The sequence below is a fragment of the Pristiophorus japonicus genome, chromosome 1 (genome assembly GCF_044704955.1).
Source record: "Pristiophorus japonicus isolate sPriJap1 chromosome 1, sPriJap1.hap1, whole genome shotgun sequence".
Classification (NCBI taxonomy): Eukaryota; Metazoa; Chordata; class Chondrichthyes; family Pristiophoridae; genus Pristiophorus; species Pristiophorus japonicus.
The window spans coordinates 522,446,237-522,469,089 of record NC_091977.1 but is presented as its reverse complement, the minus strand read 5'-3'; the positions used below and the strand labels follow the sequence as shown (position 1 = coordinate 522,469,089).

At 45.9% G+C, this 22,853-nt stretch overlaps 1 protein-coding gene across 4 annotated transcripts in view; it reads left to right on the top strand.

Moving 5' to 3' along the window:
- The window catches only part of LOC139277661 (protein spire homolog 1-like), a 377,805-nt gene that overhangs the window by 170,495 nt on the left and 184,457 nt on the right, over positions 1–22,853 (top strand). For all 4 annotated transcript variants that reach the window (XM_070896458.1, XM_070896440.1, XM_070896449.1 and 1 more), the window contains exon 3: positions 11,200–11,430. In XM_070896458.1, coding sequence (XP_070752559.1) covers positions 11,200–11,430 — 231 coding nt within the window. The remainder of the gene's footprint in view (positions 1–11,199; positions 11,431–22,853) is intronic.

Below are 22,853 nucleotides of genomic sequence, written 5' to 3'. Positions count from 1 at the left end.
TTACTGCAGTTGTACAGGGCCTTGGTGAGGCCTCACCTGGAATATTGTGTTCAGATTTGGTCTCCTAATTTGAGGAAGGACGTTCTTGCTATTGAGGGAGTGCAGCGAAGGTTCACCAGATTGATTCCCGGGATGGCAGGACTGACACATGAGGAGAGACTGGATCAACTGGACCTTTATACATTGGAGTTTACAAGGATGAGAGGGGATCTCATAGAAACATATAAGATTCTGACGTGACAGGATAGGTTAGATGTGGGTAGAATGTTCCCGATGTTGGGGAAGTCCACAAACATAGAAACATAGAAAATAGGTGCAGGAGTAGGCCATTCGGTCCTTCGAGCCTGCACCGCCATTCAATGAGTTCATGGCTGAACATACAACTTCAGTACCCCATTCCTGCTTTCTCGCCATACCCCTTGATCCCCCTTGTAGTAAGGACTACATCTAACTCCTTTTTGAATATATTTAGTGAATTGGCCTCAACAACTTTCTGTGGTAGAGAATTCCACAGGTTCACCACTCTCTGGGTGAAGAAGTTTCTCCTCATCTCGGTCCTAAATGGCTTACCCCTTATCCTTAGACTGTGACCCCTGGTTCTGGACTTCCCCAACATTGGGAACATTCTTCCTGCATCTACCCTGTCTAAACCCGTCAGAATTTTAAACGTTTCTATGAGGTCCCCTCTCATTCGTCTGAACTCCAGTGAATACAAGCCCAGTTGATCCAGTCTTTCTTGATATGTCAGTCCCGCCATCCCGGGAATCAGTCTGGTGAACCTTCGCTGCACTCCCTCAATAGCAAGAATGTCCTTCCTCAAGATAGGAGACCAAAACTGTACACAATACTCCAGGTGTGGCCTCACCAAGGCCCTGTACAACTGTAGTAACACCTCCCTGCCCCTGTACTCAAATCCCCTCGCTATGAAGGCCAACATGCCATTTGTTTTCTTAACCGCCTGCTGTACCTGCATGCCAACCTTTAATGACTGATGTACCATGACACCCAGGTCTCGTTGCACCTCCCCTTTTCCTAATCTGTCACCATTCAGATAATAGTCTGTCTCTCTTTTTACCACCAAAGTGGATAACCTCACATTTATCCACATTATACTTCATCTGCCATGCATTTGCCCACTCACCTAGCCTATCCAAGTCACTCTGCAGCCTCATAGCATCCTCCTCGCAGCTCACACTGCCACCCAAGTTAGTGTCATCTGCAAATTTGGAGATACTACATTTAATCCCCTTGTCTAAATCATTAATGTACAATGTAAACAGCTGGGGCCCCAGCACAGAACCTTGCGGTACCCCACTAGTTACTGCCTGCCATTCTGAAAAGTACCCATTTACTCCTACTCTTTGCTTCCTGTCTGACAACCAGTTCTCAATCCACGTCAGCACACTACCCCCAATCCCATGTGCTTTAACTTTGCACATTAATCTCTTGTGTGGGACCTTGTCGAAAGCCTTCTGAAAGTCCAAATACACCACATCAACTGGTTCTCCCTTGTCCACTCTACTGGAAACATCCTCAAAAAATTCCAGAAGATTTGTCAAGCATGATTTCCCTTTCACAAATCCATGCTGACTTGGACCTATCATGTCACCTCTTTCCAAATGCGCTGCTCTGACATCCTTAATAATTGATTCCATCATTTTATCCACTACCGATGTCAGGCTGACCAGTCAATAATTCCCTGTTCCCAGGGGACACAGTCTTAGGGTAAGGGGTAGGCCATTTTGTACTGAGATGGAGAAACTTCTTCACTCAGAGAGTTGTTAACCTGTGGAATTCCCTACAGAACCTGTGGAGAGTTGTTGATGCCAGTTCATTGGATATATTTAAGAGGGAGTTAGATATGGCTCTTACGACTAAGGGGATCAAGGGGTATGGAAAGAAAGCAGGAAAGGTGTACTGAGGGAATGATTAGCCATGATCTTATTGCATGGTGGTGCAGGCTCGAAGGGCCGAATGGCCTACTCCTGTACCTATTTTCTATGTTTCTATGAACCCCATCAACATATCCTAGTATTCTTTTCACCCTCATGCATTTATCTAGCTTCCCCTTAAATGCATCTATGCTATTCGCATCAACCGTAGTGAGTTCCATAGTCCCACCACTCTCTCGGTAAAGAATTTTCTCCTGAGTCCCTTATTTGATTTATTGGTTACCATCTTATATTGATGACCCCTAATTTTGGACCCTGCCACAAGTGGAGACATCTTCTCCAAGTCTACCCTGTCGAACCCCTTCATAATGTTAAAGACCTCAATCAGGTCACCTCTCCGTTTCTCTTTTCTAGAGTTAGGAGGCCCAGCCTGTTCAGTCTTTGCTGAGAGTGTACTCTCTCGGTTCTGGTACAGAGTACAGTGTGCAGTCTCTGCACAACACGTCTCGGAACAGTGTGATCCTGCATATAGTGCTACATATTGATCCTTCTAAGAATTTAAAAAAATCCTTTTTTGTTTTGTGTGCAGAGTTACAAATTTTTTTTTACAACAAACATTTAAGGAGACGGTACGAAGTCACAAGTAAAATCAGAGTGAGGGAATATTCCTGTTGGTGAAAATTTTATCTGTTATTTCCAGTAAAATTGCAGAGCACTGAATATTTTCAACCGAGCAAACATTTACTAAAGTACCAGTACTGACAAAACGGTAGGAGCGAAAAACTGGGACAACGTGAAGCAGGGTTTGTGGGTAGATGACATGCACCCTGCAGATGATTTTTGAAATAATATATAGACCTGGAATACTGCGTGCAGTTTTGGTTTCCATATTTACGAAAGGATATACTTGCTTTGGAGGCAGTTCAGAGAAGGTTCAATAGGTTGATTCGGGGATGAGGGGGTTGACATATGAGGAAAGGTTGAGTAGGTTAAGCCTCGACTCATTGGAATTCAGAAGAATGAGAGGTGATCTTATCGAAACGTGTAAGATTATGAGGGGGCTTGACGAGGTGGATGCAGAGAGAATGGCCCCAAGTTTCCACATGATTTGCTCCTTAGAGTATCTTAGAAATCGGAATTCTCCACATTTAGTTTGCTCCAGTTCTAGTCAGGTAGAACAGTTTCACTTTGGAACAGAATTTTTTTTTCAAAAGGGGGCGTGTCCGGCCACTTACGCCTGATTTCAAAGTTTCGTGAGTGAAAACTTACTCCAAACTAACTTAGAATGGAGTAAGTGAAGATTTTTGTACGCTCGAAAAAACCTTGTCTACACTTTAGAAAATCAGGCGTAGGTTACAAATTAGGCGTAGGGAATGAGGTGGGGGGTGAGGGGGGGAAGGGAAGTCATTAAATTTTACAATCAATCCTTAGTTATACAAATAATACAAATATTATACAAATAAATCCAACCTGAATAAAAATTTATAAGCAAAGAAAAGATTAAATAAACCATGTTCCTACCTGTGTGAAAATGCTTCAGGCAGGCCTTTCATGTTGGAGACAGGCAGCGGTGTAGCGTCAGTGTCTCGACGGCAGCGGCAGCAAGCTTCGAGCTGAGCTGCAGTGCTTGAGGCAGGCCTTCATTCTCTTTGTGGCTGGCCGCGAAGAAGTAGCACCGGACGGACCCGAGGCCATTCGGCCATGAGATATCAGCGGCGTCAGTGGCTGGCCGGCAGCCGAAGAATCAGCAGACCGATGTGAGGCCATTCGGCCATGAGATAGCAGCGGCGTCAGTGGCTGGCCGGCAGCCGAAGAATCAGCAGACCGATGTGAGGCCATTCGGCCATGAGATATCAGCGGCGTCAGTGGCTGGCCGGCAGCCGAAGAATCAACACAGGACACACGCAGCTCATTAAGGTGCTTGAGGCCATTCGGCCATGCTTTAGGGGCGGCGTCAGTGGCTGGCCGGCAGCCGAAGATACAGCAGCAGGCTTCGAGCTGTGAGGGGGACTGAGGCCATTTGGACAGGGAGAGGCAGCCACATCGACAGTTTTATATTTACATTTGAATGGGTGCTGCATTGTCAACACCACATATTATGCAATGGTTTGCCAGCAATTCACTGCATAGGAGAGAATTGATTCGAGCTCACCGCACCAGGAACATCGTAGCCCGTAGGTTGATGGGCAGGAGACCTTACCCACGTCGACAATATCGAACCAGGCGTACCTGGACATGAGCGAGGCTGATTGTGTGAAAAGGCTGCCTTTTCGCAGAGAAGTTGTCACTGAGATCTGTGATATGGTGAGAGCAGATTTGCAGTCCAGAAGCAGAAGGATAACTGCCTTGTCTGTTGAAGTGAAGGTAACAGCTGCACTTTCTTTCTATGCCTCGGGATCGTTTCAGTCTACAACTGGAGATGTGTGTGCCATCTCTCAACGTGCAATACATGCCTGCGTTACCAGGTCACGACTGCACTTTATGCGCAAAGGAATGACTTCATCAATTTCCCAATGACCGCACAAGCGATCCATGAGAGGGCTGTGGGCTTCTTCAGGATTGCCGGCTTCCCAAAGGTACAGGGCTGCATTGATTGGACCCACGTAGCCTTGCGAGCACCTGTGGAGGAATCTGAGCAGTACCGAAATAGGAAAGGTTTTCACTCTATCAATGTGCAGCTCGTGTGTGACGACAAGCAGCGCATCATGTCAGTCGATGCGAGATACCCTGGCAGCACCCACGATGCGTTCATCCTACGCGACAGCGTTCTATCTGACATGTTTCAGCAGCAGCCAGAAGGTCTGAGCTGGCTACTGGGAGACAAAGGGTATGGCCTGACCACCTGGCTCATGACGCCCCTACGCGTGACACGGACAGAAGCTGACCGTCAATACAACATGGCGCACATTGCGACACGCAGCATCATTGAGAGGACCATTGGCATATTGAAAAAGCGATTCCACTGCCTGGACCATTCCGGAGGACGCTCGGTGTTCCAGACGACAGCACTCGAGTGCGAGCCGTGGGCTGGGATGTTGGACGAATGGGTGTAAACTGCTCCATGATATCAGCAGCAGCACTGGGACCCGAAGCGTCGGAATCAAAACCATAGTAGGTGGAACCAGAACCTGTGCGAGAGGGAGGCGCAGGCTGGGACGGTAGTGCACTGACTGTAGAATGCTGCATTATACCAGCAGCACCACTGGGACCTGCAACATCGGAAGCGAAACCATGGAAGGTGGAACCAAGACCTATGCTAGGGGTTGAAACTCTGATGCCCCTTGATGGGGGCTCATAAACATTAAATTGGAAGCTCTCCCCTGCAGACAGTTCAGTCATCGCTGCCATCATCCAGTCTGGATCGTCCGCAGCTGGTTGTACTGGTTCTTGTTCTGTACCCTCAGGATCCTCAGGGTTGGCAGCGTCGTCGTCGTCGTCATGTTCTGCAAAATACATCAGAACAGTCAAATGCTTAACATCAAGGGAGGAGGCCGGGTGAGTGGCATGAGTACTCTCACACATAGCAGGCCAGGCAGCAGGTTGATTTAAAGGGCCATGATGCATTTTCAGGACTTACCCTCTTCCTCGCGTGCGGGCCCAGCTTGTGCTGTACTGATTGCTTTACTCCACGTCCGACTCATCATAGCAGCTACCCTTTGTTCCAAGGGTGTCAGTGGATGCAGATTGGGCATGCCTCCTCCTGTCCGAGTTGCCTCCCTTTTGTTGTGGGCCAATTTCTTCTGCAAAGAGTAAAATATAACTTTTTACAGAGTGTCAGTCTGCAAGGTGGGACATACAGATAGCCAGGTTACAATTACGATTAAATTAAAAATGGGAAATATTACTTACACTAACGACTTGACCAAGGTCGTGCCATTTCTTTTTACACTGACTTCCAGATCTCCTGGTATGCACCACTGCGCAGTAATCTTCTGCAACTTGGTTCCAGCGTTTCTTCATTTCTTTTGGTGGCACTTTTATGCGACCTCTGTTGCTGGTATCTAGCTCCTGCCATCTCTGCTCAATTACGTTGACTAATATCTCCACTTCCTCATGCAGGAAATTCTTTGTTCTTGGTGGATGTTGATCCATTGCAAAGTTGAATTGGCACTCTTATTTCTCCAAACACACAGTCCTTAATTTGCAGGCACCGGTTCTGCAAGTTTAGCAGTGAAAAGCTGAACTCACTGATTTCAGCAGGTGATTTATTTAGCAGTGCTGCTAAAAGCACTCCCTCACACACACAAATATCAAAAAAAAAATTAAATTACAAGCCTTTGCAGGGGTCCAAGAAACAAATCTTCACTTGTTCTGCAGTATTTTTAAAAATGGCCGCGTGCCAATGTTTGTGTGAGACTGCGCGTGCGCGCACGCTCCAACACGCAAGCGCAGGGTTGCCGGTACCACGAAGGCTAATTTAAATTGTACCCGCCTCCTGCTGCTTAGAAAATCGGTGCGAGTGTTAGGCTCCGCCCCCTGCTGCGAAGCAGACATCGAGCTCAGAATATCGGATTTTTTTTGGCACAGTTTTCGGCGCAAAAAACAGCCGCCCAGCTCGGAGGTGCGCCGTTTTCGCCGCGGCACGAAACTTGGGGCCAATGTTTCCACTGATGGGGGAGACTAGAACTTAGAATAAGATTTTAGAGTAAGGGGCCGCCCATTTAAAACTGAGATGAGGAGAAATTTCTTCTCTGAGGGTAGTTAATCTGTGGAATTCGCTGCCTCAGAGAGCTGTGGAAGTTGGGACATTGAATAAATTTAAGACAGAGATAGACACTTTCTTAAACGATAAGGGGTTATGGGGAGCGGGCAGGGAAGTGGAACTGAGTCCATGATCAGATCAGCCATGATCTTATTGAATGGCGGAGCAGGCTCGAGGGGCCGTATGGCCTATTCCTGCTCCTATTTCTTATGTTCTTATAAAAGAAAAGAAAGACTTGCATTTATTTTGCGCCTTTCATCTCAAACTACTTTACAGCCAATGAAGTACTTTTGGAGTGTAATCACTGTTGTAATGTGGGAAACGCAGCAGCCAACATGCACACAGCAAGCTCCCACAAACAGCAATGTGATAATGACCAGATCATGTATGTTGATTGAAGGATAAATATTGGCTAGCACACCAGGGATAAATCCCCTGCTCTTCTTCGAAAAAGTGCACCTGAGAGAACAGATGGGGGCCTTGGTTTAACGTCTCATCCGAAAGACGGCACCTCCGACAGTGCAGCACTCCCTCAGCACTGCACTGCAGCGTCAGCCTAGATTTTTGTGCTGAATTCTCTGGAGCGAGACTTGAACCCACGACCTTCTGACCCAGAGGCGAGGGTGCTACCCTCTGAGCCATGGCTGACAAACAGGAACACCAAAGGAAGGGGTACAAAATTACATTATGCAGTGGCCTGTGGGGTGAGGAGCTCCTGTAAGACAGTCTATCTGAGCTCTTCATTGTAACATTATCACTGCACTATTTAATAGAGTTCTTGCGCACAATATCATATTCTGCACACTAATGAAAACACATTTTTGCTAAAAAAAAACGCATTTGCCTCGATTTTTACAGGGGGTGAGCAGGGTGGATGGGGGTGCAGGGGAGCCCAGTAGCGGGCAAAGAACCCGGCAAGGCTGGCAATGTGGAGGCCATTGTTCCCCCTAAGGTCCGCAGCTACCAATCAGGTGGGAACTCCCGCACAAGCCGCTCACAAGCTGTTGGCGCTGGAAATGCCGGGCATGTTGTGGCTGGGAAGCAAATTTAAAGGGACCACGCACGGGGGAAAAAAAAATTAGAGGGAACCCCGCCGATCTTAATGGTAGGGTCTCTGCAGAGACCTGCTCAACACCCTGGCTGGCCGGAGGGCATGGGCAGTGGCTGGAGGCCGCAGCCAGCGACCCTTGTGGGTGGTCCCTGGTAGTCACGGAATGGGGGGGAAGGGGAAAGAAAGAAAGACTTGCATTTATTTCGCGCCTTTCACGACAACCGGACGTCTCAAAGCGCTTTACAGCCAATGAAGTACTTTTGGAGTGTAGTCACTGTTGTGATGTGGGAAACGCAGCAGCCAATTTGCGCACAGCAAGCTCCCACAAACAGCAAGTAGAAAATGACCAGGTAATCTGTTTTTGTTATGTTGATTGAGGGATAAATATTGACCAGGACACCGGGGATAACTCCTCTGCTCTTCTTCGAAATAGTGCCATGGGATCTTTTACGTCCACTTGAGAGAGCAGACTGGGCCTCGGTTTAACGCCTCAACTAAAAGACAACATCTCCGACAGTGAGTGTCAGCCTAGATTTTTGCGCTTGAATCCCAGGAATGGGACTTGAACTCACCACCTTCTGACTCGGAGGTGAGAGTGCGACCTGCTGAGCCACAGCTGATACCTTTCTAGGATTGGATTTCCCACACACTTTGAAGGATGAAGCAGTTATTTATTGCTGAATGTGGTGAAGTAAAATGAGTGTAATCTGTGGAACGACTGAAGACATACTTGTAGTATTATCTGTTGTCTTCTGTACAGTGTACCTGCCTTCGGATTGCCAACTCTGGTTGGACATATTCCTGGAGGCTTCGCCACACGACTGCCTGCCTCCAACCGCCCCGTCCAGTCAAACAGTCTTTTTTCTCATCTTCAATATTTTTACAACTATTAGCAGTGTTCAAAGAAAAAAAAAAACATACCAAAGGCACCCCCTGTGATTTTTCTCCCAGGGTTTGCTCACAGCAACGTCCAGAAGATTAATTCCTGGAGACTCCAGGACAAGCCTGGAGAGTTTTTGGCAACAGTACTGTCCCGGATTCAGCAGAGATAGCAGAGGCCTTGCACATATTTAATAATTCGTTGGAAAAAGGTGTAGTGCCAGAGGACTGGCGGATAGATAACGTTATATCTATATTTAAGAAGGGGATAGAACATGTCCAGGGAATTATAGACCAGTCATCATCATCATCATAGGCAGTCCCTCGAGGCGAGGGTGACTTGCTTCCATGCCGAAAAGGGATGAGTTCACAGGTGTTTCAATGAAGGACCTGATACTCCAGATCCCAAACTACATTTTGAAGGGTGGAAGATGCCTGTGCGTGGATTTTTTTAACATGGTGACCGTTGCACACCAGCCACCACACGGGCTTGACCGAGCTAGGTCTTGGTCCAGTGGCAAGGAGTACCCAAGACAACCGGAGACCAGCTCTGCTGCATGGACCTAGTACGCGCACATATTGCAGTGTGGGCTGGTCCGTGCTGCCCCTGGGTCCTTGCCTCTTCTGGCCCCCGAACTCTCGCCCCTCCTGGGCCCCGATCACATCCCTCTACATTCTCTCGCCGCTCCTGCTGTACCTGCTCACGCTCCAATCACCGGCCTGAACCTTGATGACGTCCCAAAAATAATGGAATCCCTACTAAAGGAGAAAATAGAAGAAAATCTAGATAACCAAAAATATAATAACAAATAGTCAGCATGGATTTCAAAAGGGAAAGTCTTGCTTGACCAACCTCGTTGTCTACTCAGAGAAAGTAGACGATGGTAATGCAGGAGATGTAATTTATCTAGATTTTCAAATGGCCTTCGATAAGGTACCCCATAATAGACTGATGAACAAAGTCAGAGAATGCGGAGTCAGGGACAAGTAGCAGAATGGATCGCGAGCTGGCTTCAAGACAGAAAGCAGAGAGTAGGGGTAAAGGGCAGGTGGGGAGTAGTGTTCCACAAGGATCAGTGCTGGGACCATTGTTTACAATTTATATTAATGATTTAGACTTTGGAATCAAAAACACAATTTCTAAATATGCGGAAGACAGCAAATTGTCAATACTGAGGAGGACTGCAACAAATTACAGGAGGACATTAATAAACTTGCAGAAGAGACATATAATTGGCAAATGAAGTTCAACCCAGATAAATGTGAGGTACTACATTTTGGCAGGAAGAATACTTATTACTTAGAGGGTGAGAGTCTAGCTGGGGTAGAGGAACAAATACACAAATGACTAAACGTTGTGACACAGGTTAGCAAGGCCATAAAAGTCTTCCTCGATTTCGAGGGACTGCCTATGATGATGAAAAAAGCAAACTAAGCACTAGGTTTATTTCTAGAGGTATAGAATTGACAAGTTATGCTAAACCTGTATCGAACCTTGGTTAGACCACACTCTGTACAGTTCTGGTAGCCTTCTGGAGGAGGTTTGAGCATAAACGCCGGCATGGACTGATTGGGCCGAATGGCCTGTTTCTGCATTGTATATTCTATGTAATTAATTTTATAGTGAATTGGTGGTGGTGTCTCTGGAGGTGCAGAGTACCCCTGGCTGAAGATATTAAAATGGCCATGACATGGATGTTGGGAAAGTCCAGAACCAGGGGACACAGTCTTAGGATAAGGGGTAAGCCATTTAGGACTGAGATGAGGAGAAACTTCTTCACTCAGAGAATTGTGAATCTGTGGAATTCCCTGCCGCAGAGAGTTGTTGATGCCAGTTCATTGGATATATTCAAGAGGGAGTTAGATATGGCCCTTAAGGCTAAGGGGATCAAGCGGTATGGAGAGAAAGCAGAAAAGGGGTACTGAGGTGAATGATCAGCCATGATCTTATTGAATGGTGGTGCAGGCTCGAAGGGCTGAATGACCAACTCCTGCACCTAGTTTCTATGTTTCTATGGAGGGAGCCATTTCTGGCCTGGCTGTGGACAGAACAAAAGGGTGGAAGGCAGGAGTGATTAAATGACAGGCCAACGATGGACTTGCTGGTTTCTTAAGGGCTTCCCCACCCCCTTTGAGAAAGTATTTGCAGCCAGGAAGTAAATGATAGCGGGTGTAAAATAATTAAATTGTGAGGACAGGTTACATCGACCAGGCTTGTATTCCCATGAGTCAAGGAGTGATTTAATTGAAGCGTTCAAGATGATTAAAAGGAGGGTGGATAGAGAGAAACTCTTTCCTCTGGTGAAGGAGTCCAGAACAAAGGGGGTATAACCTTAAAATTAAAGCTAGGCCATTTAGGGGTGACATCAGGAGGCACTTCCTCACGTAAAGGGTAGTGGAAATCTAGAACTCTCTCCCCCAAAAAGCTGTGAGGAGGGGGGGGGGTGGCGGGGAGGTTCAACTGAAAATTTCAAAATTGAGATTGATAGATTTTTGTTAGACAAGGGCATTAAAGAATTCGGAACCAAGGTGGGCCAATGGAGTTAAGATACAGGCCAGCCATGGTCTAATTGAACGGTGGAGCAGGCTCGAAGGGCTGAATGACCTCCTCCTGTTCCTAAAAAGCGTTTTTTGTCATCCTTCTAAAAATGTATTTTTCACCCCCTCCATCACAGGTGATTGAATCGGTGGGGATTCTTGTTTACAAAGCCTTGGATTGGGGTCTGAAGGATAATGAAGAACGAGAGCTCAGCCCTCCACTTGAACACTTGATAGATCGCATGACCAACATTCTGGATGAGGGACTAGCGGCAGAAGGAAACTTTGACGAAGGCTATGATGCTCAGGATGAAGAGCCAGAGCAGAAAGAAATTATCACCATAAGAAATTTTAAACACGTAATGACGGTAAGTCCTCGTTTTATTTTAAATGGTCACATTCTGTCTGACATGTGTTGTAGGCTTTAATCCTTATTAACGGGATACTCATAAATGCATGTAATAGCTCTCACCAAGCAACACAGGCCTATTTGCAGTCAGGACTGGCCTCATGCTATGGTTTAAATATTTGCAGTTTCATGTTGGCCTCACAGCGACCAGAGTAAAATAAATCAGTGAGATGCGTTACAAAGATATTGTGGCGCAATGCTGTACAAAATATAGGATCGGGGGTTGGTGCCGTACTGACGGAGGGATGAGGATTACATAGAATTTTACAGCACTGAAACAGGACATTCGGCCCAACTGGTCTATGCCGCTGTTTCTGCTGCACATGAACCTCAGTTAATTCAGATAAACTAACCTCTTGCCAAGGATTCCAATGAGCCATCTAACTGAATCGGCATAACCTTCTATTCCTGTCTCCTTAACTGGCTTCCCCTTAAATGCATTGGGGAGTACGGTAGCATAGTGGTTATGTTAGAAACATAGAAACATAGAAAATAGGTGCAGGAGTAGGCCATTCGGCCTTTCTAGCCTGCACCGCCATTCAATGAGTTCATGGCTGAACATTCAACTTCAGTACCACATTCCTGCTTTCTCGCCATACCCCTTGATCCCCCTAGTAGTAAGGACCTCATCTAACTCCTTTTTGAATATATTTAGTGAATTGGCCTCAACAACTTTCTGTGGTAGAGAATTCCACAGGTTCACCACTCTCTGGGTGAAGAAGTTCCTCCGCATCTCGGTCCTAACTGGCTTACCCCTTATCCTTAGACTGTGACCTCTGGTTCTGGACTTCCCCAACATTGGGAACATTCTTCTTGCATCTAACCTGTCTAACCCCGTCAGAATTTTAAATGTTTCTATGAGGTCCCCTCTCATTCTTCTGAACTCCAGTGAATACAAGCCCAGTTGATCCAGTCTTTCTTGCTATGTCAGTCCCGCCATCCCGGGAATCAGTCTGGTGAACCTTCGCTGCACTCCCTCAATAGCAAGAATGTCCTTCCTCAGGTTAGGAGACCAAAACTGTACACAATACTCCAGGTGTGGCCTCACCAATGCCCTGTACAACTGTAGCAACACCTCCCTGCCCCTGTACTCAAATCCCCTTGCTATGAAGGCCAACATGCCATTTGCTTTCTTAACCGCCTGCTGCACCTGCATGCCAACCTTCAATGACTGATGTACCATGACACCAAGGTCTCTTTGCACCTCCCCTTTTCCTAATCTGTCACCATTCAGATAATAGTCTGTCTCTGTTTTTACCACCAAAATGGATAACCTCACATTAATCCACATTATACTTCATCTGCCATGCATTTGCCCACTCACCTAACCTATCCAAGTCGCTCTGCAGCCTCACAGCATCCTCCTCGCAGCTCACACTGCCACCCAACTTAGTGTCATCCGCAAATTTGGAGATACTACATTTAATCCCCTCATCTAAATCATTAATGTACAGTGTAAACAGCTGGGGCCCCAGCACAGAACCTTGCGGTACCCCACTAGTCACTGCCTGCCATTCTGAAAAGTACCCATTTACTCCTACTCTTTGCTTCCTGTCTGACAACCAGTTCTCAATCCATGTCAGTACACTACCCCCAATCCCATGTGCTCTAACTTTGCACATCAATCTCTTGTGTGGGACCTTGTCGAACGCCTTCTGAAAGTCCAAATATACCACATCAACTGGTTCTCCCTAATCCACTCTACTGGAAACATCCTCAAAAAATTCCAGAAGATTTGTCAAGCATGATTTCCCTTTCACAAATCCATGCTGACTTGGACCTATCATGTCACCTCTTTCCAAATGCACTGCTATGACATCCTTAATAATTGATTCCATCATTTTACCCACTACCGATGTCAGGCTGACCGGTCTATAATTCCCTGTTTTCTCTCTCCCTCCTTTTTTAAAAAGTGGGGTTACATTGGCTACCCTCCACTCCATAGGAACTGATCCAGAGTCAATGGAATGTTGGAAAATGACTGTCAACGCATCCACTATTTCCAAGGCCACCTCCTTAAGTACTCTGGGATGCAGTCCATCAGGCCCTGGGGATTTATCGGCCTTCAATCCCATCAATTTCCCCAACACAATTTCCCTGCTAATAAGGATTTCCCTCAGTTCCTCCTCCTTACTAGACCCCCCGACCCCTTTTATAACCGGAAGGTTGTTCGTGTCCTCCTTCGTGAATATCGAACCAAAGTACTTGTTCAATTGGTCCGCCATTTCTTTGTTCCCCGTTATGACTTCCCCTGATTCTGACTGCAGAGGACCTACGTTTGTCTTTACTAACTTTTTTCTCTTTACATATCTATAGAAACATTTGCAATCCGTCTTAATGTTCCCGGCAAGCTTCTTCTCATACTGCATTTTCCCTGCCCTAATCAAACCCTTTGTCCTCCTCTGCTGAGTTCTAAATTTCTCCCAGTCCCCAGGTTCGCTGCTATTTCTGGCCAATTTGTATGCCACTTCCTTGGCTTTAATACTATCCCTGATTTCCCTTGATAGCCACGGTTGAGCCACCTTCCCTTTTTTATTTCTATGCCAGACAGGAATGTACAATTGTTGTAGTTCATCCATGCGGTCTCTAAATGTCTGCCATTGCCCATCCACAGTCAACCCCTTAAGTATCATTCGCCAATCCATCCCAGCCAATTCACGCCTCATACCTTCAAAGTTAGCCTTCTTTAAGTTCTGGACCATGGTCTCTGAATTAACTGTTTCATTCTCCATCCCAATGCAGAATTCCACCATATTATGGTCACTCTTCCCCAAGGGGCCTCGCACAACGAGATTGCTAATTAATCCTCTCTCATTACATAACACCCAGTCTAAGATGGCCTCCCCCCTAGTTGGTTCCTCGACATATTGGTCTAAAAAACCATCCCTTATGCATTCCAGAAAATCCTCCTCCACCGTATTGCTTCCAGTTTGGTTAGCCCAATCTATGTGCATATTAAAGTCACCCATTATAACTGCTGCACCTTTATTGCACGCACCCCTAATTTCCTGTTTGATGCCCTCCCCAACATCACTACTACTGTTTGGAGGTCTGTACACAACTCCCACTAACGTTTTTTGCCCTTAGGTGTTCTGCAGCTCTACCCATATAGATTCCACATCATCCAAGCTAATGTCCTTCCTAACTATTGCCTTAATCTCCTCCTTAACCAGCAATGCTACCCCACCTCCTTTTCCTTTTATTCTATCCTTCCTGAATGTTGAATACCCCTGGATGTTGAGTTCCCAGCCCTGCTCATCCTGGAGCCACGTCTCCGTAATCCCAATCACATCATATTTGTTAACATCTATTTGCACAGTTAATTCATCCACCTTATTGCGGATACTCCTTGCATTAAGACACAAAGCCTTTAGGCTTGTTTTTTTAACACCCTCTGTCCTTTTAGAATTTTGCTGTACAATGGCCCTTTTTGTTCTTTGCCTTGGGTTTCTCTGCCCTCCACTTTTCCTCATCTCCTTTCTGTCTTTTGTTTTTGCCTCCTTTTTGTTTCCCTCTATCTCCCTGTATTGGTTCCCATCCCCCTGCCATATTAGTTTAACTCCTCCCCAACAGCACTAGCAAACACTCCCCCGAGGACATTGATTCCGATTCTGCCCAGGTGCAGACCGTCCGGATTGTACTGGTCCCACCTCCCCCAGAACCGGTTCCAATGCCCCAGGAATTTGAATCCCTCCCTGCTGCACCATTGCTCAAGCCACGTATTCATCTGAGCTATCCTGCGATTCCTACTCTGACTAGCACGTGGCACTGGTAGCAATCCCGAGATTACTACTTTTGAGGTCCTACTTTTTAATTTAGCTCCTAGCTCCTTAAATTCATTTCGTAGGAACTCATCCCTTTTTTTACCTATGTCATTGGTACCAACGTGCACCACGACAACTGGCTGTTCTCCCTCCCTTTTTAGAATGTCCTGCACCCGCTCCGAGACATCCTTGACCCTTGCACCAGGGAGGCAACATACCATCCTGGAGTCTCGGTTGCGGCCGCAGAAACGCCTATCTATTCCCCTTACAATTGAATCCCCTATCACTATCGCTCGCCCACTCTTTTTCCTGCCCTCCTGTGCAACAGAGCCAGCCTGGTCTGGTGACTGAACTAATGATCCTGAGACGTGAGTTCAAATCCCCACCATGGCAGCTGGGAGAATTTAAATTCAGTTTATTAAATAAATCTGGAAAAAGCTAGTATCAGTGATGGATTGTTGTTAAAAACCCATCTGGTTCACTATGGTTCACTAATGTCCTTTAGGGAAGGAAATCTGCCGTCCTTACCCGGTCTGGCCTATATGTGACTCCAGACCCACAGCAATGCGGTTGATTCTTAACTGCCCTCTAAAATGGCAGCTCACCACCACTTTCTCAAGGGCAATTGTGGATGGGCAATAAATGCTGGCCTTGCTGATGACGCCCACATCCCATGAACAAATTTTTAAAAAAAATCTATGCTCTTCACCTCAACTGCTCCCTGTGGTAGTGGGTTCTACATTCTCTGAGTAAAGAAGTTTCTCCTGAATTCCTTACTGCATTTAATAATGACTATCTTATATTTACGGCCCCGAGATTTGGATTCTGCCACAAGTTAACAAGTTTAAAAGAAAAGGGCGACCCAGATGGTTAAAATGCTGTCCACAAGTTGCTTCACCCAGAGATGAAATAATCAAGCCATTTGTTAGCTTGCCTGGGTATTCAGAAATACACCTCAACGAACGGATTGGGAGATGGGAGAGAGTAAGGGTTTTACTGTGGACAAGGGAATCAAAGTTGGAGGAGAGGAAATGGTTGAGAAGATTGACATTACGCAAAGATAAATCAAGCGCCAAAAATTCTATTAGTTAACCTACACAAATTGCTATGTGATTGGTGAATGCAAATGCACCCTGGAACACCCTGAAAATGCTTCTCCAGGACTCACTCACTCATTTCAATATTCGGTGTGTCTGATACCTCACAGATGCAACCTTTTGTTTTTAGCTATCTAAATCTCTACAAAGCTGATAAGTTATGACGCAACAGGTACGGTAGCATAGTGGTTATGTTATCGGACTAGTAATCTGGAGACATGAGTTCAAATCCCACCACGGCAGTTGTGAAATTTAAATTCCGGTTAGCCTAACATCTGTCGTTGGGAAAATGCTGGAGTCCATTATTAAAGCCGCAGTAACGGGACATTTGGAAAAGCATGATTCAAACAAGCAGAGTCAGCATAGCTTTACGAAAGGGAAATCATGTTTGACAAATTTGCTGGAGTTCTTTGAGGATGTAACGAACAGGGTGGATAAGGGAGAACCAGTGGATGTGGTGTATTTGGATTTCCAGAAGGCATTTGATAAGGTGCCACATAAAAGGTTACTGCACAAGATAGAAGTTCATGGGGTTGGGGATAATATATTAGCATGGATTGAGAATTGGTTAACTAACAGAAAACAGAGAGTCGGGATAAATGGGTCGTTTTCCGGTTGGCAAACGGCAACTAGTGGGGTGCCGCAGGGATCGGTGCTGGAGCCTCAACTATTTACAATCGATATTAATGACTTGGATGAAGGGACCGAGTGTAATGTAGCCAAGTTTGCTGATGATACAAAGATGGGTGAGAAAGCAAATTGTGAGGTGGACACAAAAAATCTGCAAAGGGATATAGACGGCTAAGTGAGTGGGCAAAAATTTGGCAGATGGAGTATAATGTGGGAAAATGTGAGGTTATCCACTTCAGCAGATAAATAGAAAAGCAAATTATAATTTAAATGGAGAAAAATTGCAAAGTGCTGCAGTACAGAGAGACCTGGGGGTCCTTGTGCATGAAACACAAAAGGTTAGTATGCAAGTAATCAAGAAGGCAAATGGAATGTTGGCCTTTATTGCAAAGGGGATAGAGTATAAAAGCGGGGAAGTCTTGCTACAGTTGTACAGGGTATTGGTGAGGCCACACCTAGAGTACTGCGTACAGTTTTGGTCTCTGTATTTAAGGAAAGATATACTTGCTTTGGAGGTTGTTCAGAGAAGGTTCACAACGTTGATTCCGGAGATGAGGGGGTTGACTTATGAAGATAGGTTGAGTAGATTGGGCCTATACTCATTGGAGTTCAGAAGAATGAGAGGTGATCTTATTGAAACATATAAGATAATGAGGGGGCTCAACAAGATGGATGCAGAGAGAATATTTCCACTCATAGGGGAAACTAAAACTAGGGGACATAGTCTCAGAATAAGAGGCTGCCCATTTAAAACTGAGATGAGGAGGAATTTCTTCTCTGCAGGTTGTAAATCTGTGGAGAGAGCCGTGGAGGCTGGGTCATTGAATATATTTAAGGAGGAGATAGACAGATTTTTGTGCGATAAGGGAGTAAAGGGTTATGGGGAGCGGGCAGGGAAGTGGAGCTGAGTCCATGATCAGATCAGCAGGCGGGAGGGGCCAAGTGGCTTATTCCTGCTCCTATTTCTTATGTTCTTGTGTAAAATCAGTTAGTTAAATTAATCTGGAATAAAAATATGGTCCCAGGTGTGGTACTGGAGTACTGCTAATGTTGTACTGTTGTTTATAGAGGGAGAAAGGGATAGACCGAGTAATTACAGGCCGGTCATTACAGCTCATCAATATCGGGACCATAGAGTTGAATGTAAGGGGTATGATTAAGAAGTTTGTAGATGTTACAAAAATTGGCCTTGTGGTTGATAATGAATAAGAAAGCTATAGACTGCAGGAAGATATCAATGAACTGGTCAGGTGAGCAGAACAGTGTCAAATGGAGTTCAATCTGGCGAAGTGTGAGGTACTGCAATTGGGGAGGGCTAACAATGCAAGGGAATACACGATAAATGGTAGGACACTGAGAAGTGTAGAGGAACAGAGGGACCTTGGAGTGCATGTCCACAGATCCTTTATTAGCCGAGGCATAGAATACATGAGCAGGGTGGTTATGCTTTGAACTGTATAAATCACTAGTTAAGCCACAGCTAGAGTACTGCGTGCAGTTGTGGTCACCACATTAAAAGAAAGATGTGATTGCACTAAAGAGCGTGCAGAGGAGATTTACAAAGATGTTGTCTGGACTCTCAAACTTTTAGCTCTGAGGAAAGATTGGATAGGTTGGGGATGTTTTCTTTGGAACAGAGGAGGCTGAGAGAAGAGCTAATTGAGGTGTATAAGATTATGAGGGGCCTGGATAGAGTGAAGAGGAAGGACTGTTTCCCTTAGCAGAGGGGTCAACAACCAGGGGGCATAGATTTAAAGTAAATGGGAGGAGGTTTAAAGGGCAGTTGAGGAGAAATGTTGCATCCAGAGGGTGCTGGGGGGTCTGGAACTCACTACCTGAAAGGGTGGTTGAGGCAGAAACACTCACCACATTAAAAAAGTACTTGGATGTGCACTTGAAGTGCCGTAACCTAAAAGGCCATGGACCAAGTGCTGGAAGGTGGGATTAGTCTGGATAGCTCTTTGTTGGCTGGCACGGACACACAAAAACATAAGAAATAGGAGCAGGAGTAGGCCATACGGCCCCTCGAGCCTGCTCCACATTTATTCCGATCATGGACTCAGGTCCACTTTCCTGCCCGTTCTCCAGAACCCCTTATTCCCTTATTGTTTAAGAAACTGTCTATTTCTATCTTAAATTTATTCAATGTCCCAGCTTCCACGATGGGCCAAATGGACTCCTTCTGTGCTGTAAATTTCTATGATTCTGTGAATGGTGACCATGAAACTACCGGATTGTCACTAATATCCTTTAGGGAAGGAAATCTGCCATCCTTACCTGGTCTGGTAACTCCAGACCCACAGTAATGTCTTAACTGCCCTCTGAAATGGCCCAGCAAGCCACTCAGTGTATTTTTATAGTCTCTTGAACACTCTTGAACATTCTTAGTTCAACTTAACTCTATTTATTTGGGAGGTTTCAGTCAGCCATGTGGAGCTTAAGATGGTGTTCCTTCACAGACCATCTCTCTCAATACAGCTTCCTATACCTCCTAGCTAGAGGGCGCTATATATTATATCGATACCTCCTAGCTAGAGGGCGCTATACATTATCTCGTTCTACAAACCGCTGCAAAGAACATGGACTGCAGTGGCTCACCACCACTTCACAAGGGATGGGCAATACATGCTGGCCTTGCCAGCGACGCCCACATCCCGTGAACTAATTTTTAAAAATTCAGATGAAATAACCGCTTACCAAGGCTTGCAATGAACGAACACGTTCTGCGCATTCCCACTTTACAGATTGCCCCGATCAGAGCTGAATTCCTTAATGTGTAATGTTGATCCAAGTATTAAACGTTCTCTGTTTATCCATGTTTTAATTTCTCAGCACAGTGCATCTCATCGATCATCATTTAGACTCTAACAGACTTTGATCACATATTGTATTGATGAGTTTTGATGCTAATTCATGTGCGACATGCCTGATTTAATTGGGCAGAAGATAGGGAGATGCAATTGCCAGCTGCGTCAGTTAACAGCTGGATTAACAGCGGATCGTTGGAAGCCTAGACGACTGTTGTTTCAATGACAGTTGAATTACAAGAATTTTACGGCTGCAATCGGCTGAAACTATTTTTGTTACATCCTTGGATTTAAATTGGCCGGTATCATTGTTGTAAAATGTACAGCCAGGCACGTTAATTAATAAACGGAGCACTCAATAACTTTGTTGTTTCACGCATTTCACTCTCATAAGAGAGGATATTCTGCACCCATCCATCGGATGTCAGGTAAACGTGAGGTTGGTTCGGCGCAGTATTTTGGGTGGGGAAGTACAATCGATGAGCATTCAGAAGTTCGCAGGTTAATCAGAGAGAAAGAAAAGAAAGAATTTGCATTTATATAGCGCCTTTCACAACCTCAGAACCTTCCAAAGCGCTTTACAGCCAATGAAGTACTTTTTTTGAAGTGGTAATGTAGGAAACACGGCCGCCAATTTGCGCACAGCAAGCTCCCACAAACACCAATGAGGTAATGACCGGATAATCTGTTTTTTTTAGTGATGTTGGGTGAGGGATAAATATTGGGCAGGAGAACGCCGCTGTTCCTCTTCAAAATAGTGCCATGGGATCTTTTACATCCACCTGAGAGGGCAGGCATCTCATCCGATAGAGGGTGCTTCTTTAAAATGGTTTTTAGGTCTCCTGCGCCTGTGTTATCTTGCTGTGCTGGGCACCCATGTGCCTTTCCTGGGATATAATGGTAGGGTGGAAGAGAGAGAGGAGACTCATTCATTAGACCATGTTAAGGGTAAGTGATATGGAGCAGCACGCCATCCCCCACAAATGTTTACACATCCTCATCATTGAAGCACTGACCCCACTTGATCAGCTCCCATAGGCGGGCCACGTCGTTCGCAAGCCAGACACGAGACTCCCAAAGCAAGCGCTCTACTCGGAACTCCTTTACGGTAAACGAGCCAAAGGTGGGCAGAGGAAACATCACAAGGACACCCTCAAAGCCTCCCTGATAAAGTGCAACATCCCCATGACACCTGGGAGTCCCTGGCCAAAGACCGCCCTAAGTGGAGGAAGTGCATTCGGGAGGGCGCTGAGCACCTCGAGTCTCATCGCCGAGAGCATGCAGAAATCAAGCGCAGGCAGCGGAAAGAGCGCCCACCCACCTTTCCCTCATTGACTATCTGTTCCATCTGTGACAGGGACTGTGGTTCCTGTATTGGACTGTTTGGCCACCCAAGGACTCATTTTTAGAGTGGAAGCAAGTTTCCTCGACCCCGAGGGACTGCCTACGATGATGATGATGATTGCACTTACCACGTGTAGAACCACCTGCCGCCTGGATGCTGCAGTTTGGCCGCAGAACTCTGAGATAGCGAAAAGCATCTGAGGGATAAGTCTTTTGCCGTAACAAATCACTTGCTCCAGTCATCATGACCGGCTGATCATCATATCATTGCAAATTCCAAACTGGAGAGCCTCAGAAGAGTGTACTTGGTTCCAATCTGTTTCATGTCTTCATCAATGACCAGATGGGTGTCACCAAACATGACCCCCTCGATGGTGACAACACTGCCCTCAACTGAGTTAACAAATCACTGCAGACACAACAACAACTACTTGTATTTATATAGCGCCTTTAATGCAGTAAAACGTTCCAAGGCACTTCACAGGAGTATTATAAGACCAAGAAATTCAACATTGAGCCACATAAGGAGAAATTAGGGCAGGTGACCAAAAGAGGTAGGTTTTAAGGAACTTCTTAAAGGAGCAAAAAGACGTAGAGAGGTGGAGGGGTTTAGGCAGGGTGTTCCAGAGCTTAGGGCCTCGTCAACAGAAGGCACGGCCACCACTGGTTAAGTGATTATAATCAGGGATGCTCAAGAGGGCAGAATTAGAGGAGCGCAGACATCTCGGGGGAATTTGTGGGGCTGGTGGAGATTACAGAGATAGGGAGGGGCGAGGCCATGGAGGGATTTGAAAACAAGGATGAGAATTTTGAAATCGCGACGTTGCTTAACCGAGAGTCAGTACAGGTCAGCGAGCACAGGGATGATGGGTGAGCGGGACCTGGTGCGAGTTAGGATACAGATAAGGACAACATTGGACAGTGAGTGGGAAAATGCTCACGTCAGAAGTGAGCCTCCGTTACAAGAGATGGATACTGGTGTTGTCTGTTCTGTAAGGTTATGAAAGTACCTTCAGATACAAATGTTCAGCTCCTCAGCTTGATAATCTCAATGGATGGAGGCTGAGGTAAATATAGTGAAGGTGGCTGAACTTGCTGGAAGAAAAGTGAGACTCCTCAGGAATGTTCAGTTCAGTTCCTTAGCACCTTCAGTGCTTTACAGCTCCTAAATTCAACTATTGATGACCTACTTAACTGTGTTAATTATATGGCCACAGTCGGAGGCTGAAGCAAGTTGCACACGGCAAGGTCCGACAAATTGCAGTGAAATACACGACCAATCTGTTTTTAAGGATGTTGATTGGGGGATAAATGTTGGCCAGAGCACCAGTCGAACTTCCTTGCTCTTTGAGAGAACAGATGGGTTCTACACTCATGGGGGAATCTAGAACTAGGGGCCATAGTTTCAGAATAAGGGGTCGCCCATTTAGAACTGAGATGAGGAGGAATTTCTTCTCTGAGAGTCTTAAAGCTGTGGAATTCTCTGCCCCCAAAGAGCTATGGAGGCTGGGTCATTGAATATATTTAAGGTGGAGATAGATAGATTTTTGATCGGTAAGGGAGTGAAGGGTTATGGGGAGCGGGTGGGGAAGTGGAGCTGAGTCCAAGATCAGATCAGCCATGATCTTATTAAATGGCAGAGCATTAAATGGAGGAGCAGGCTCGAGGGGCCAAATGGCTTACTCCTGCTCCTAATACTTATGTCTGTCCCACCCGCGACAGAGACTGTAATTCCCGTGT